We start from the raw sequence: 15,580 nt of genomic DNA, 5'->3' as shown, positions 1-15,580 counted from the left end.
GGGCACACAGAGACACACAGAGACACACTGACACTGAGACATACAGAAGGCACACAGAGGACACAGAGGACACAAAGAGGACACACAGAGACACACAGAGGACACACCAGAGACACAGAGAGACAGACAGAGACATACAGAGGGCACACAGAGGACACAAAGAGGACACAGAGACACATAGAGGACACACCAGAGACACACAGAAGACACATCAGAGACACACAGAGGACACAAAGAGACACTCAGAGGACACAGAGACACACACAGGACACACCAGAGACACACAGAGGAAACAAAGAGGGCACACAGAGACACACAGAGGACACACAGAGGAAACAAAGAGGGCACACAGAGACACACAGAGGACACACAGAAACACACAGAGGACACACAGAGGACACAAAGAGGACACACAGTCGGTTTAGTTTGTCTTCACAGTTTATTCATGCAGCTCTCACAACATTCACTACAGGAGAAACTACAGGCGCACCATCACCATGGAAACCACATGATCACCGTTGGCTCAGGTGCACCTACGAGGACAGAAAACAACCCACTGCTACAGAGACAGTTCAGACGCCTTGACAGAACCCGTCCGCGGTCCATCAGAATGGCGTGTTGGTCTGTTCTGCACCGTGCCTTGTTACTATGGCAACAGCGTGGCCCAACATGGCTGCCATGAACTATGAGAAGACGACACTACGATGCTACAACGCTACGACACTGTCAGGATAGAAAAACGGTCCAAATACAAAATGATCAAATGAAGTCTTTACAATCAAAAACAGCTCAGAGAGGTCACCAGAGGTCATACAGGGGGGACAGCTGAGTCTGACCGTGGAGGTGCGGACGGACGGACAGTTAGGTACAGAGAGCCGCTGAGGTCAGGTGGTACCCTGATATCAATAAACTGATCACAGTGATCAATAAACTGATCACAATGATCAGCATGATCAATAAACTGATCACAATGATCAACAGACTGATTGAAAGGTGTGTGGAAAAAGGTCAAATCTTCTGTTTGTCCATCCGTCCGTCTGTTCGTTTGTTCGTCTGTTCGTTCGTTTGTTTGTGTTTTTCAAGAGATACAGAGACACTAAGATACAACACGAAACATTTCTGTATTTTTCCGTGTGTCCGTCTGGATTTCGGGATAACCGCTGATCCGGCAGGCACGTCCACAGTCAGAGCAGGAAGTGTTTTTGTTTAGTCACATGACCTGGATGTTTGTGAGGGCGGGGCCATCCTGTGGGGGGCGTGGCTTAGAGGTGTGGCTACATGCAGGCTCAGACTGGATCTGTTAGCACCGTTTAGTCCGTCAGGTTTAGAAAACAGAAAACAGAACGAGAGACGGAAGAGTCACAAACTAAAATTTACCTGTTTCAAAGTTGAACCGATTGATCGGAGTGATTGATTAAATGATCAGGAGCGAGTATTGACCTCAGAGTGACAGAAGATTATTGACGACATGTTTTTAATTTACAGCAAATGGATTTATGGAGAAAATGAATTTGCCCGTAAAAAACATCCAGCAGGTTTCACCTCAAACAGAGAACCAGTGAAACCAGTTCAAACGTGCACTGGTACTGCGACTGTACAATGAAAATTAAGTGATGAGTTTTCAGACATGAAACAGGGTGATGTTGAATACACATAAGTAGTATTTAAAGTACTTCAAACTACATATTCTAAGAGCCAATAACATTCAGTACTCATTAAACTACCTTCATTGTAGTATTTAGTACTGGTTGTGAGGTTGTCATAGTATTTTGTAATACTGGTAGGGTTGTAGTACCATTGTTGCAGGGATTAAGTACTTTTCTAACAGGATTAAGTGGTAGTTTGTAGGATAAAGTACTTTTTTTACAACAATGTTGTTACTATCACTGTATTTGAAGTAACTTTTTGTAGGGTTCAGCACTTGCCAGATTGCAGTACTTGTTTAAGAGATTTTCTACAGTTTCAGCAGGGTTAGGTACTCACTGAAGTAGTACTGTTTTAGAATTTAGTATTTAGATTTTAGTTGAATGGGTTGTTGTTGGTTTGATGTAAAAGTACTAACTCGTGTACTACTACTGTTGGATTTAGTAGTATTTGTAGGGTTGTGGCACCATTGTTGCAAGGATCATGCAGTTTTGAGTCTTAGTCTTAGTGTTAGTCTAGAGTTGTGTTTTAGTAGTATTTGTAGGGTTGTAGTATCATTGTTTCAGGGATGGTGTATGGGAAAATACTATTATTCTGGGATTCAATATCAGTTTCAGTACTAGTTGAAGTACTTCTCTAACAGGATGAAGTTTTAGTTGTCAGATAAAATAGTTTTTGTAGCATTGCATGAACACTGTTGTTACATTCCGTACTAGTAATTATTTTGGGTTTAGTATTTGATGAAGTACCACTATTTTAGGAATGAGTACTATTTGGATGGTTATCGGGTTTTCTAAAAGTAAAACTACAGTTAGGGCTAATAACTAGTTATTGAGTTGTAGGTTAAGTACGAGTTAATTCTACAAGTGAAACTGTTGTGGAATTTAGTACTGGTTGGAAGGATGCTGTAGGGTAGTTGTGGTAGTTAAAGTATTCCTGTCAGAGGGTGTATTACTGGTTGTTGTAATAGTTAAAGTATTCCTGTCAGAGGGTGTAGTACTGGTTGTTGTAGTAGTTAAAGCATCCCTGTCAGAGGGTGTAGTACTAGTTGTTGTCATAGTTAAAGTATTCCTGTCAGAGGGTGTAGTACTAGTTGTTGTAATAGTTAAAGTATTCCTGTCAGAGGGTATAGTACTGGTTGTAGTATTTCTTATTTTCGTTGTTTTTCGGACAAACTCAAAGCGAGCATTTAAGATAAGGACGTGATGTTGGAGCGTCCTCCGGGCGGGGCCACGATCCTCTGAGCAGAGCGTCGAGGGATGTGGTCGTCGATCTGACTTCCTGGAAGAAGAAGAAGGTGACGTGTGAACGCTGTGGTCATTAACTGACCTGTTGATGCAACAGAAAAGGTGTGTGTGAGCTCTACCTGCCAACGTGAATCCTGATTGGTGGAGGTTTCGGAGGCCGCTCTGGGTTTTTGGACAGGACGGCCCCCTGCTGGTCGGAGTGGGCGGGACCGATTTAGTCATACTGATGACATCATGGACCGGACCATCGTAATTTCCACGGGGAACGCCGCGAGCCTCGGCCATCTGAGACGAGGAGACACAACGACTGAGACAAACTCACAACTCATTTTATTGATCAGTCACTGACACAATGACCGATCAATATACTGATCAATGTACTGATCGATGGCTTGAAAAATCAATGGCCCGATCAATATTATAACTGATCAATGGACTGATCAACAATAGACAGATAAATAGTTAGCTGATCAATGGAGTGGTCGATCAATGCACCGATCAATAAACTGACAGATCAATGGACTGATTGACCTGCTGAACCAGTCCATTGGACTCCAGCAGTAAACAGCATGTTGATCTGTCAATGACCTCAATGCTTATTGATCAGCTGATCAGCTGGTTCTCTGGTAACCACTGAGTCTGGAGGCAGACCCGTTGGTTGGTTGGTTACCTGCTGGCTCTGCTCCTCTGTCAGAGGCAGAACCAGCTTAACCAGTAATTATACTGGTTTACCTGTGCGGCAAGTGTTACCTTGCTGCGGGCTCGGATCCTCTTGTAGACAGCGTCTGGAAACGACTTCCTGGGGATGAAGCGTCCGGAACCTTCGGCCACGTCCAGTGTCCCGCCTTCAAGAACGACTCGACCGCCGCTGATCACCACCGACGCCACGCCACGAAACTCCAACCCCTCCAGGATGTTCACCTCCACCGTCTGAGGAGGAGGAGCAGGAGGAGGTCAGAACACATCTGAGCCGTCCCTAAACATATCTGAGTCATCCCTAAACACATCTGAGCCATCCCCAAACACATCTGAGCCATCCCTAAACACATCTGAGCCGTCCCCAAACACATCTGAGCCGTCCCTCAACACATCTGAGCCGTCCCCAAACACATCTGAGCCGTCCCTCAACACATCTGAGCCGTCCCTAAACACATCTGAGCCGTCCCTCAACACATCTGAGCCGTCCCTAAACACATCTGAGCCGTCCCTGAACACATCTGATCCGTCCCCAAACACATCTGAGCCGTCCCTAAACACATCTGAACCGTCCCTAAACACATCTGAGCCGTCCCTCAACATATCTGAGCCGTCCCTAAACACATCTGAGCCATCCCTGAACACATCTGATCCGTCCCCAAACACATCTGAGCCGTCCCTGAACACATCTGATCCGTCCCCAAACACATCTGAGCCGTCCCTAAACACATCTGAGCCATCCCTAAACACATCTGAGCCATCCCCAAACACATCTGAGCCATCCCTAAACACATCTGAGCCGTCCCTAAACACATCTGAACCATCCCTAAACACATCTGAGCCGTCCCTCACATATCTGAGCCGTCCCTAAACACATCTGAGCCGTCCCTAAACACATCTGAACCATCCCTAAACACATCTGAGCCATCCCTAAACACATCTGAGCCGTCCCTAAACACATCTGAACCATCCCTAAACACATCTGAGCCGTCCCTCAACATATCTGAGCCGTCCCTAAACACATCTGAGCCGTCCCTCAACATATCTGAGCCATCCCTAAACACATCTGAGCCGTCCCTAAACACATCTGAGCCAGAGGAGGCGATATGATGAAGATGTTACCAGGTTGTGAGTTTTTGCAGAAACAGTTCGTGTCTCTTTCGGGTTCCAGACGACGATGTCAGCGTCTGATCCCACAGCGATCCTCCCTGAACACACACACACACACACACACACACACACACACAGAGACAGACACATCAGTCCTTATTTCAGCTGAACACTTGATCAAACCAATCGATCACAGCAGAACAAACCGATTGATCACGGCTGAAGAAATCAATCGATCAAGGCTGAACAAACCAAACGCTCACCACTGAACAAATGCCGGTGATCACAGCTGAACAAACTGATCGATCACGGCTGAACAAAGCAGCACAAAGCGACTGATCACACTCTGACATCTCCTCAGTTTACCTTTTCTAGGGTAAATGTTGAAGAGCTTCGCAGCGTTGGTGCTCGTTACGGCCACAAACTCGTTCTCGTCCATCTTCCCCGTCGACTGCAGACAGAAATCAGATTTGTCAGTAAGAAGAAGACGCTGACCTCTGACCTCTGACCTCTGACCCTCTGCTTCATATGTCTCATGGTTTGGGTAGCTGAGCTGTGAACCAGCAGTTATTTTGTTTGTATTAAATCTTCAAGCTCTCGTTCACACAGAAGAAGAAGAAGAAGGTTGATAACGAGTTTCTCTGGAGGACAAAGACAGACTGTAACTGTCTCAATGTCTCCTAACACCTCTGCCTGTTCCCATCAGGTGTGCAGGTGTGCAGGTGTACAGGCGTACAGGTATACAGGTGTGCAATTGTACAGGTGTGCAGGTGTGCAGGTGTACAGGCGTACAGGTATGCAGGTGTGCAATTGTACAGGTGTGCAGGTGTACAGGCGTACAGGTATGCAGGTGTGCAATTGTACAGGTGTGCAGGTGTGCAGGTGTGCAGGTGCACAGGTGTGCAGGTGTACAGGTGTACAGGCGTACAGGTGTTCAGGTGCACAGGTGTGCAGGTGTACAGGTGTACAGGTATACAGGTGTGCAGATATACATGTGTTCAGGTGTGCAGGTGTCCAGGTGCACAGATGCACAGGTATGAGGTCTCACCACGGCTCTGTCCCAAACCACAGACATCCTCTCCTCGATGCCGTTGGTCCCCTCAGGGATTAGAGTGAAGTCATCTTTACCGACTGCCTTCTGAGCCGTTGAGAAGCTGCACTGAGCGCTGGACGTCACCTGCAGGTCCCCACTGTGAACACAGAGAGACAACACCTGGATAACACCTGAAAACACCTGACATCACCTGATATCACCTGAATACTGACCGTGCTCCCAGGAAGTGGTCATACTGACCATTCCCACAGTGACCGTGCTAACAGGAAGTGGTCATACTGACCATTCCAACAGGAAGTGGTCATACTGACCATGCGAGCAGCGAAGTCAGGTAGGCAGGGGTGGAGGGGTCGGGGCTGAGGGGCGGGCTCATGACGAAGGCGGCAGCTGTGGCCCAGTCTCTGGACCAATAGTGAGAGCCGTCTGTGGCCAGGCTAGCTGTGATCGGCTCCCCGTACACCACCATACCTGAGGACAGACAAGAGGACGTTAGAAGACACTCTGAGTCCACCTGACCCTGAGTACAGACAGGAAGACATAAGAGGACAACATATCAGAACCGTCCCTAAACATATCAAAGCCATCCCTAAACATATCGGAGCCGTCCCTGCATATTTTGGGCAGGGACTGCTAAGCGACTTGTAAACAATCAGTGAGTCTTTTAATCAGATAATTTTAATCCTGCTGCTGTAAAATTTGACTCTGATGAACCTTCCAATCACAGATCAATAAAGTGGCCCAGTCCTGCTTCCTGAAGGTCAGAACCACCTCCAGAATCAGTACTGTTCCACTCAGACTCAGAAAAGACAGCTGGCCTCAGCTGTCTGATGGTCTGCGTGATGGCCGGGATCTAAAGTTTGAACTGAACCTGATCTGAGAAATAGAGAGTGATGAAGAACACATGATGATGAGGGTGATGATGATGATGCTGGCGATGATGACAGTGACGATGGTGATGGTGATGATGATGATGGTGATGATGATGGTGGTGATGATGATGATGGTGATGATGATGGTGGTGATGATGATGATGGTGATGATGATGAAGGTGATGATGATGATGGTGATGATGACGGTGGTGATGATGACGATGATGATGATGGTGATGATGATGGTGGTGATGATGATGATGGTGATGGTGATGATGGTGATGATGACGGTTGTGATGGTGATGATGATGGTGATGATGATGGTGGTGATGATGATGATGGTGATGATGGTGGTGATGATGATGATGGTGATGACGTGGTGATGATGATGATGATGATGGTGATGATGATGGTGGTGATGATGATGATGATGGTGATGGTGGTGATAATGATGATTATGGTGATGATGATAATGATGGTGATGATGATGAAGACCACACGATGATGGTGATGATGGTGATGATGATGATGATGATATTGATGATTATGATTATGGTGATGACGGTGATGATGATGAAGAATACATGATGGTGGTGATGACATCACCTTTCTTCCTGGCTTTGGCGATGACATCAGCAGCGGATTTACTCATCACCTTGGTAACGTACAGCGGACAATTGGCTTGTTTGGCGATGGTAACGGCCCGATACACCGCCTCTGTCTCCACCTGATACACACACACACACACACACACACACACACAGTCATCAGTGACACACAGCATGACAACATGCACACATCATACAGGTGTAATCTCAGGTGAGTCCCACGTGTGTTGCAGGTGAGTTGCACGTGTGTTGCAGGTGAGTTGCACCTGTGTTGCAGTTGAGTTGCAGGTGTGTTGCAGTTGAGTTGCAGGTGTGTTGCAGGTGAGTTGCGGGTATGTTGCAGGTGAGTTGACGGTGTGTTGCAGGTGAGTTGACGGTGTGTTGCAGGTGTGTTGCACGTGTGTTGCAGGTGAGTTGCACGTGTGTTGCAGGTGAGTTGCAGGTGTGTTGCAGGTGAGTTGCGGGTGTGTTGCGGGTGAGTTGCGGGTGTGTTGCAGGTGAGTTGCAGGTGTGTTGCAGGTGAGTTACAGGTGTGTTGCAAGTGAGTTGTAGGTGTGTTGCGGGTGTGTGTACCTCCTCAGGGTGAGACAAAACGTGTCCTTCAGGTCCGGTGATTCCCAGAGAGAGAAGCTTCTTCTGCTCCTGATAATACAAACCAGATTCAGATTCAGTCACACATAAACACAACAACAAACAACAACACAAATCATTACAACAAACAACTACAGATTCAGTCCACTGTAAACACACAAACACAACAATAAACAACACAAATCAGTATAAAACAACCACATAGATGTGTCATTAGCTGATGTTTGTGTTTATTTACACATAAATTTACTCTTCTCGGGTTATTACCTCATCGATGATGTCACCATTCTCAGCATGGATGAGAGCGATAGCGCCCAGATCCCGCAAGACGCTGAACGCCTCGTAGAGCTGAAACCACCAGAACAGGAAGCAGATTCAGGAAACTGCAGAGACAACGTCAAACTCTGACCCAAACAAATAACAAAAAACAACAACAACAACAAACAGCAGCAAATAGCAAACAAACAAAGAGCAACAGCAAACAAACAAACAAACAAACCACAGCAGCGGTGGATTAACAGTGGGTGTGTCTGACCTGGCAGTCGGAGCTCTGGTATCTGTCTTTGTAGGTCATGAAGAACAGGAAGGAGTTCACACCTGAAACACACACACCACAGCTGAGGACACACACACCACAGCTGAGGACACACACACCAGCAAAGGTTATGTGTGTGGGGGGGTGACCTCTGACCCTGGTCTCAGATACAGATGGTACTGATAATCCGTCTTAATAAACGGTGCTGCTGTCTGTTTATGACATAAACATTTATTCATTCTGACCTGATTCTAACCGAGGACTGTAAATAATCCTTAATATGATTCTAACCGAGGACTGTAAATAATCCTTAATATACATACTCTGGTTCGAACAGCTGACAGGTGAACCTCGTGGTAACAGAGCTCGGAGTCATGTTAGTAAAACACATGTCAGACTGACCGAGCGCTTGAGAGCGCTGGCTCACTTTTTTTAAAAGTCAGGACTGTGCAGCTGAATGTAGTTTGTGTCAAAGTGAAGCTCCAATGCAGCATTTCATAAATATGAAGCAGTGCAGCATCTGTGATAGCTTTAGGGAAGCAGCTAATGCTAACGTCAGTTCGGCGGTGGAGCCCTCGGGCCCCGGTGGCTCAGACGGCTCTCAGTCGATGGAAGTCAGAGTCCAACACATTTACCATCGAGAAACGAGGGGAGAGGACTCAGGAAAAAAACAACAGAGCATCACACAGCTGCTGAGTTTATCCTGAAAGACAAACCATCACTGCAGTGGAATGAAGATGAGATAAGTCACGTCAGTTTTATTTATAGAGCCCATTATCACAAAACATGCCTCAGAGGGCTTTACAGCAGGCACCCTCCCTCTGCCCTTAGACCCTCACATCACCTGAAGAAAAACTCCCGAAAAAGAACCCCTGTAACGGGAAAAAAAGGAAGAAACCTCAGGAAGAGCAGCAGAGGATGATGAGGGATCCCTCTTTCTCCTCTTAGGTTTGATAACTGCTGATCTGCTGACAATCATTTAACTTTTGAAAAACATACTAAAACGATCAGAAAAACACTGAAATGTAGCGTTGTTAACTTCGACCGCTATTACTGCATATCTACTGCCAATTAAGATGTTGTTCGAACAAGCCTTAAAAGTTCTGTATCAATAAGTAGCAGTATTGATAAATATCAGTATCGATAAGTATCAGAATCTAAAAGAGTATCAATAAGTATCAGTATCAATAAGAGTATCAATGAGTATCAGAATCGATAAGTATCAGTATCGATAAGTATCAGTATCAATAAGTATCAGTATTGATAAATATCAGTATGGATAAGTATCAGAATCTAAAAGAGTATCAATAAGTATCAGTATCAATAAGAGTATCAATGAGTATCAGTATCGATAAGTATCAGTATCGATAAGTATCAGTATCAATAAGTATCAGTATTGATAAATATCAGTACTGATAAGTAGCAGTATCATTAAGTATCAGTATCGATGAGAATCAGTATTGATAAGTATCAGTATCAAAAAGAGTATTGATAAGTATCAGTATTGATAAGTATCAGTATCATTAAGTATCAGCACCGATAAGTATCAGTATCGAATAGTACTAGTGTTGGTATCGATAAAATGCTAATGACACCCGTCCATAGTCTCAGATACGGTGTGTGGGGCGTGACCTCTGACCTTGGTCCTTGACGAGCGTCTCCAGCTCCTCGTACAGCCCGTCGTGCCAGCGCGTGATGTCGAAGTGCAAGGAAAAGTCGCAGCACGCTCGCTGCTCCGCCGCCTCCTTCCACTGCTGGAACGCCGTCAGTAAACTGGTCCCCGGCTCCACCAGCACGTGGTCCACTGCCAACACAACGCGGGTTTGCACCCATCACTGATTGTGACTGAGTATTGGTTATTGGTTATTGATTACTGATTGGTGGTGATGCTGACTGATGGTGGTGGTCCCTCCGGCCACGGCGGCGAGCGTCCCCTGGTAGAAGCCGTCAGCGGGCTGCAAGCCTCTCTGTGCGGCATGCAGGCTGGTGTTGGCGTCCACGCCTCCGGGGATGACCAGCTGACCGTACGCGTCCACTGTCCTCACGCTGCCCGGGACGATCAGGTTCTCCCCGATCTGCCTGATCAGTACGCAGCACAGGAAGTGATGTCACAGACGGTGATGTCACGACTAATCTCCTTGTTATTAAACGTTTATGTGATAATCAATATTAAAATAATGAACGATGTTCACATCATAATCAATATTAAAATAATAAAAGTTGTTTACTTGATAATTAATCTCATTACAATGAAAGGTTTGTTTACTTGATGGTCCCGTCCTCCACGTAGACGTCGGCGTAGAACGACTGGTCGTCATTGACGATTTTCCCTCCTTTGATGATCAGGCGGTCGCCCTGGAAACAAACACAGAGAGAATGCTGGGAAAATTAAAACAAGCTGTTTTATTTTGAAATTACCTGATAAATGTAATTATTAGAGATTGATTGATTACTGATTTTGTGTTGTTGAACGTCTTTAATTAAGCAATATTACACAAGAGGACGTGTTCAAACTTCATTTGAGCATGACGGTCCGCAAGTATCATTAAATTATCAATAATTTTATCAAAAATTAAAGACGTTAAATCTCACCCTCTCGTGTAATATTGCGATTATACAACTATTACCAACAAAATAAAAGTGCATAATCAAAATATATTCATGTTTTCAGGCTATTAGCTCTCAAAATAAAACGCTTTTAGTGACTGTTATCTCTGTTTCCATGGAAACACACAGAGCTTGACTAATTCCTGGAAAACAATCAGTCACGTCTGTAGAGTCCTGTATGAAATGAAATGTGGTTTATTACTCCGGTGAGTAGGTCGGTCCTTAGGAACGACCTGCAGACACGTTTTCTAGTCCCTCTTCAGTCCGCTGGCCGACTCGTGCGGATACTTTCGAGAGCCTGTGAGATTGTTTCCCAAACTAAATGCATACAACAGATATAAACACAGATATGCTTAGCTCACTCAGTTTATTACAGCTCTCACGAAAAACATTTTCCATGTACAGATTTAGTGATTAAACTCACAAACTTGTCACCCCGCTGCTAATTTCTCTTCACTGGCTTCCAGTGGCAGCCAGAATCAAATTCAAAGCACTTCTCTTGGCTTACAAAACAATCACAAGAACTGCTCCAGCCTACCTGGAATCCCCGATCCAGGTCTACTCTCCTTCTCGCCCACTACGCTCTGCATGCGAAAGACGCCCGGTGCTTCCAGCCCAGCACGGCTCTAAATCTCTAGCCAGACTCTTCTCTTCTGTTGTTCCCAAATGGTGGAACAAACTTCCAAACTCTGTGCGATCTGCTGAGTCCCTTTCTACTTTTAAGAGACAATTGAAAACTCAATTGTTCCGAGAACACCGAGGCACTAACCCTAACCCTAACCCTCTTCTCCGCTTTGCCCTTAAAATTAAAGTAAATTAAGTCAGAAGGTCCAAAACCCAGCACCTAATGATTATCTAGCACTGACAAAGTTGTGTGATGTTGTATGTTGATTGTCATCGTAAGTAGTGACACTGAGATTGTTGAATCTCAGATGCTGAGATCGCTACTGGTTATTACTTTGGTTTCAAAAAAAAAAAAAAAGGGGGGGGGGTGTCGGCACTTCTTCTGCCACTAGACGGCAATACCTGTGACCAATCACACCTGAAGCACTTTTTGCACTTACTAAGGGTTTTTTCCTTAAGTCTAAATTCTTGCTTGTGTTGTACGTCGCTTTGGATAAAAGCGTCTGCTAAATGAAATTGTAGAATTGTAGAATTGTCAAAACTTTACCTGTATTTTTACGCTAGCAGCTCCGTGTCTCGGCACAGCTGACAGAGCATGACAAACATTTCCAAAAACTCAAGAGCAAGCTAGTCCAAAAGTCCAAAAGTCAAAATTAATGAAAAAAGACGGAGGCATCATCATTTCCAAAATGTATAAATGTTGTTATCCGGCAAAATACTCAGTGCAGTCCCAACCAATTAGCCTATTTTTCCCATCATGCCTAGATTTGGACTGAGTGGTTTTAGTTTGCGGATAAGTACTTTTCGTTGTCAGTATAGCAGCGATGGTATCATACATGCTGCTGCTCTGCTGCATTACTGCGTTAATACTTTCATGTTTCCTGGAGCTCTGACGCAGAAATGGTGGCGTGATCTCAGTGATGAGGCAGGCGTGCTGAAATGCATTTTGAGCATGTGCTAACAGTCTTGTGGACCAATCAGATTGCTCGGTTGGAACTTGTTGTTTTATAAAGTCTCCATAAACAGGGAGGGCTGAACAAGGGTCTCCAGACCTTCAGATCCACTTTATTGATTACTGATTACTCTCTCCGATCAGAAAACAGTGACTTCTTACTGATATCATTCATGTTCAATTCATAAATGTTTCATAGAAAGTTTTATGGGTGATGACGTCACTCAGGTGAGTGAGGATGGACAGGAAGTGCTGTGGACCACTTCCTGTTGTGGAACAAAAAAACAGGGAGACCTTATTTAGACGAGAGTGGGAGGAGCAAAACATCCTGCACGTCTCTGATTGGCTGGAAGAAAACAGACATTTAATAAAACTCGACTGGTTTACTGACAAATTCACATTAAATTGCTCTTCCAGAGTTTAATTATAATAACAATAATAATAATAATAATAATAATGATGATGATGATGAAATAACCCCTGTGAAGCCCTCCCACTCCCAAATTTATACCCAATAAAAAAAATATTCTCAGACTTCAGACGTCCTCAGGAATCTGCTGGATTCGAGGATTGGTGAAGCAGACAAAAAATGCAAACTGATTTGAATTACTTTAAAATGCCTATTATTTTCAGATTTGAAATTTCCGGCAGAAGAAAGATTAACTAACGATGTGATGTTAACACACAGCCGCTGAAACCTCAGATGAAAGAAATCCGGTTCAGAATCATGAACATTTAGACTTTTTCCCCTTTTTTTCATCCTTTTTTAGGAAGTGCTGATGAAATATTTTAGGATAAAAAGAATTTTATTGTTGCAGGTGGACGCTAAGATGTCCCAGTTCTCCTGAACGCAGCCTGATTTTAACCCGTCAGTTTATACCTTTTAAAAATTTGCTATTATTCTGAAAACCGCAGAAATCATCATGAATTCTCTCTCATTCATTCATAACGAAGCCGGGACTCTGCAGCGGGTCCGGCAGAACCGGACCGTCCCCGGTCTGGTCCCGGTCGGTGTCTGACGGGCGCAGCTGCAGCATCCCTCCCGCCTCACCGCGCTCCCGTTACCGGCCGGCTCAGCCCGACTCGGCTCGGCTCGTGTTTACCTACCGCGGGTCTCGCGCTGTTCTTCTTGTTCTGGAACGACATCCTGATCGATCCGTGATCAACTGATTGATCCGCGCGCACACTCACACACACACACACACACCGTCAACCTGCTATTGTTGCTCCCGTCAGCTCTGACGTCACTCACACACACACACACACACACACACACACACACACGGCTTCCAGTGTGAAGCTTCAAAATAAAGTCTGGGTATTTTGAAATAAAAACGGTGTGAAGCCGGATGACAAATGAAATGCCTGCTGGATGTTTTTTTTTTTTTTTTGCGGTAGTATTGTGTATGAAGTAATCGATTAGTTTTTCGCGTCTCTCTGCTGCAGTGATGTACCGTGTGTTTCCCACGATGCCATTGGAGCGGCTCTGAGTGAATTAACCCTTGCTGTGACAAAAGTGGCAGATTCAGCTGTTTAAATTAAGCTTTGTCTCACTTTGAATGATTTTTCTCTTTATGTTAAACTCTCAGAGCTTTATTTAAAGTATACAATGAAGTACTAATACCACCCTGTACAAATAGTGCAGTTCCGATGCCGTTGATGGGCTCCTGCTGCACCAACAGATCAATTTTATCAGGTATTGATTATTTTAATAAATTAGTCAACTGCTGCCTGTGTTTCAGCGAGGTGGAACATGCAACTGCTTTTATTTTGAAAGGACATACTGGAAGTATTTTTTGCTGGTTGTTGATTGGCTGTAGACCCGCCCTGAGCTTTGAGGCAGCAATCTGATTGGTCCACAAGTCCCCAGTCTGTCTGCTGAGTCCTTACTACTACACATAGTATTACACAGTATACACAATACTACACACAGTATACACAATACCACACAGTGTTACACGCAATACAAACAGTACAGACACTACACACAAAACAACACATTGTTACACACAATACTACACACAGTATTACAGACAATACTATACAGTTCTACAAACAGTACTACACACAATACACACACTACACACAATACTACACAGTACTGCACAGAGAACTAAACAATACTAAACACAGTACACTGTATACTACACAGAATATTATACACAATACTACACACTAAACACAGTGCACACAATGCACACAGTACCCACAATACTACACTCAGTAATACACAATAGTACACACAGTACTACACACAGCAGTAGCACTGAGGAGTTTCAGTTTTAAATCTGAAGAAATGAAACTTTGTTTTTCAAACTTCAGTAAATCGCAGCTCAGATTCTCTCTGTTAAAAAACACCAAGAACATCAAAAGTCACATCAACTGTTCTGTACCTCTCTCTTGCCGTAGTTTTCTCGGGTGTGTCCTGATGGAAAGACCACCGTCCGTCCTCCTCTTCCTCCTTGATCGTGATCGTCGGTTCGGGTTCGAGCGGCTCGACGTCGCTGCGTCTGCGGACTGAACGACTCAAAGTTCAACGTTTTGTTCTCAAAGGCTCCTTCGACGCTGCAGAACATCCCGCCATACTTCATCCGAGGGCGAGGAGAGTCCGAACCCAGCCGGGAGAGCAGAGAGGAGCAGTCGTCCTCCTGAGAACTCCTCCTGTCAGACATCACGGACAGATCTGAGAGGAGGCGAGACCAGGACAGCAAGAAAAGGAGGAGGAGAGGGGAGGAGGAGGAGGAGGAGAGGAGGAGGGTTGGCTGGAGACCTCAGGCGATAAATGAGGAGACCAGAGGAAGGAGAAGGGAGAAAAGGAGGCCATGGAGGAGGGGAGGAACGGTGGAAGTCTGCTGATGTTCTGTGAATGTACTATTGAGCTCAGATCTGCTGGAACTCTGCGGTTCCTCCACCGGGAACCACAAACAAACGTCTCCAGGTTTGGTTCCTGAGTTTCTCACGTTAAAAATCGGAGACTTTTTATTTCTCAGTTAAAATCTGCATTACTGAGTACTTCCCCTTTTCCAAGAGAATCCATCCACCT

The 15,580-nt window shown here is 45.0% G+C and overlaps 1 protein-coding gene across 2 annotated transcripts; it reads right to left on the bottom strand.

Moving 5' to 3' along the window:
- Positions 1 to 420: 420 nt before the first annotated feature.
- dpysl4 (dihydropyrimidinase like 4) lies at positions 421 to 15,338 on the bottom strand. 2 transcript variants are annotated; one of them, XM_088069945.1, is made up of 15 exons: positions 14,931 to 15,338; positions 10,621 to 10,709; positions 10,249 to 10,433; positions 9,994 to 10,158; positions 8,355 to 8,416; positions 8,087 to 8,167; positions 7,802 to 7,870; positions 7,227 to 7,347; positions 6,063 to 6,219; positions 5,746 to 5,887; positions 5,064 to 5,148; positions 4,710 to 4,795; positions 3,642 to 3,821; positions 3,011 to 3,176; positions 421 to 2,925 (listed from the first exon to the last, which is right to left on the bottom strand). In XM_088069945.1, exons 1-15 carry the CDS (start codon positions 15,207 to 15,209, stop codon positions 2,834 to 2,836), a joined length of 1,959 nt encoding a protein of 652 aa, XP_087926071.1. In that variant the 5' UTR covers positions 15,210 to 15,338; the 3' UTR covers positions 421 to 2,833. The 2 variants fall into 2 exon arrangements, with proteins under 2 accessions (XP_087926071.1, XP_087926072.1); XM_088069946.1 differs by lacking the exon at positions 14,931 to 15,338 and adding an exon at positions 13,645 to 13,790.
- Positions 15,339 to 15,580: the final 242 nt, after the last annotated feature.

Source organism: Plectropomus leopardus, chromosome 19, assembly GCF_026936395.1.
Source record: "Plectropomus leopardus strain MGB_pleo_1.0 chromosome 19, ASM2693639v1, whole genome shotgun sequence".
NCBI classification, from domain to species: domain Eukaryota; kingdom Metazoa; phylum Chordata; class Actinopteri; order Perciformes; family Serranidae; genus Plectropomus; species Plectropomus leopardus.
The sequence above is the reverse complement of the archived record's forward strand: the minus strand, read 5'-3'. Positions and strand labels throughout refer to the sequence as shown.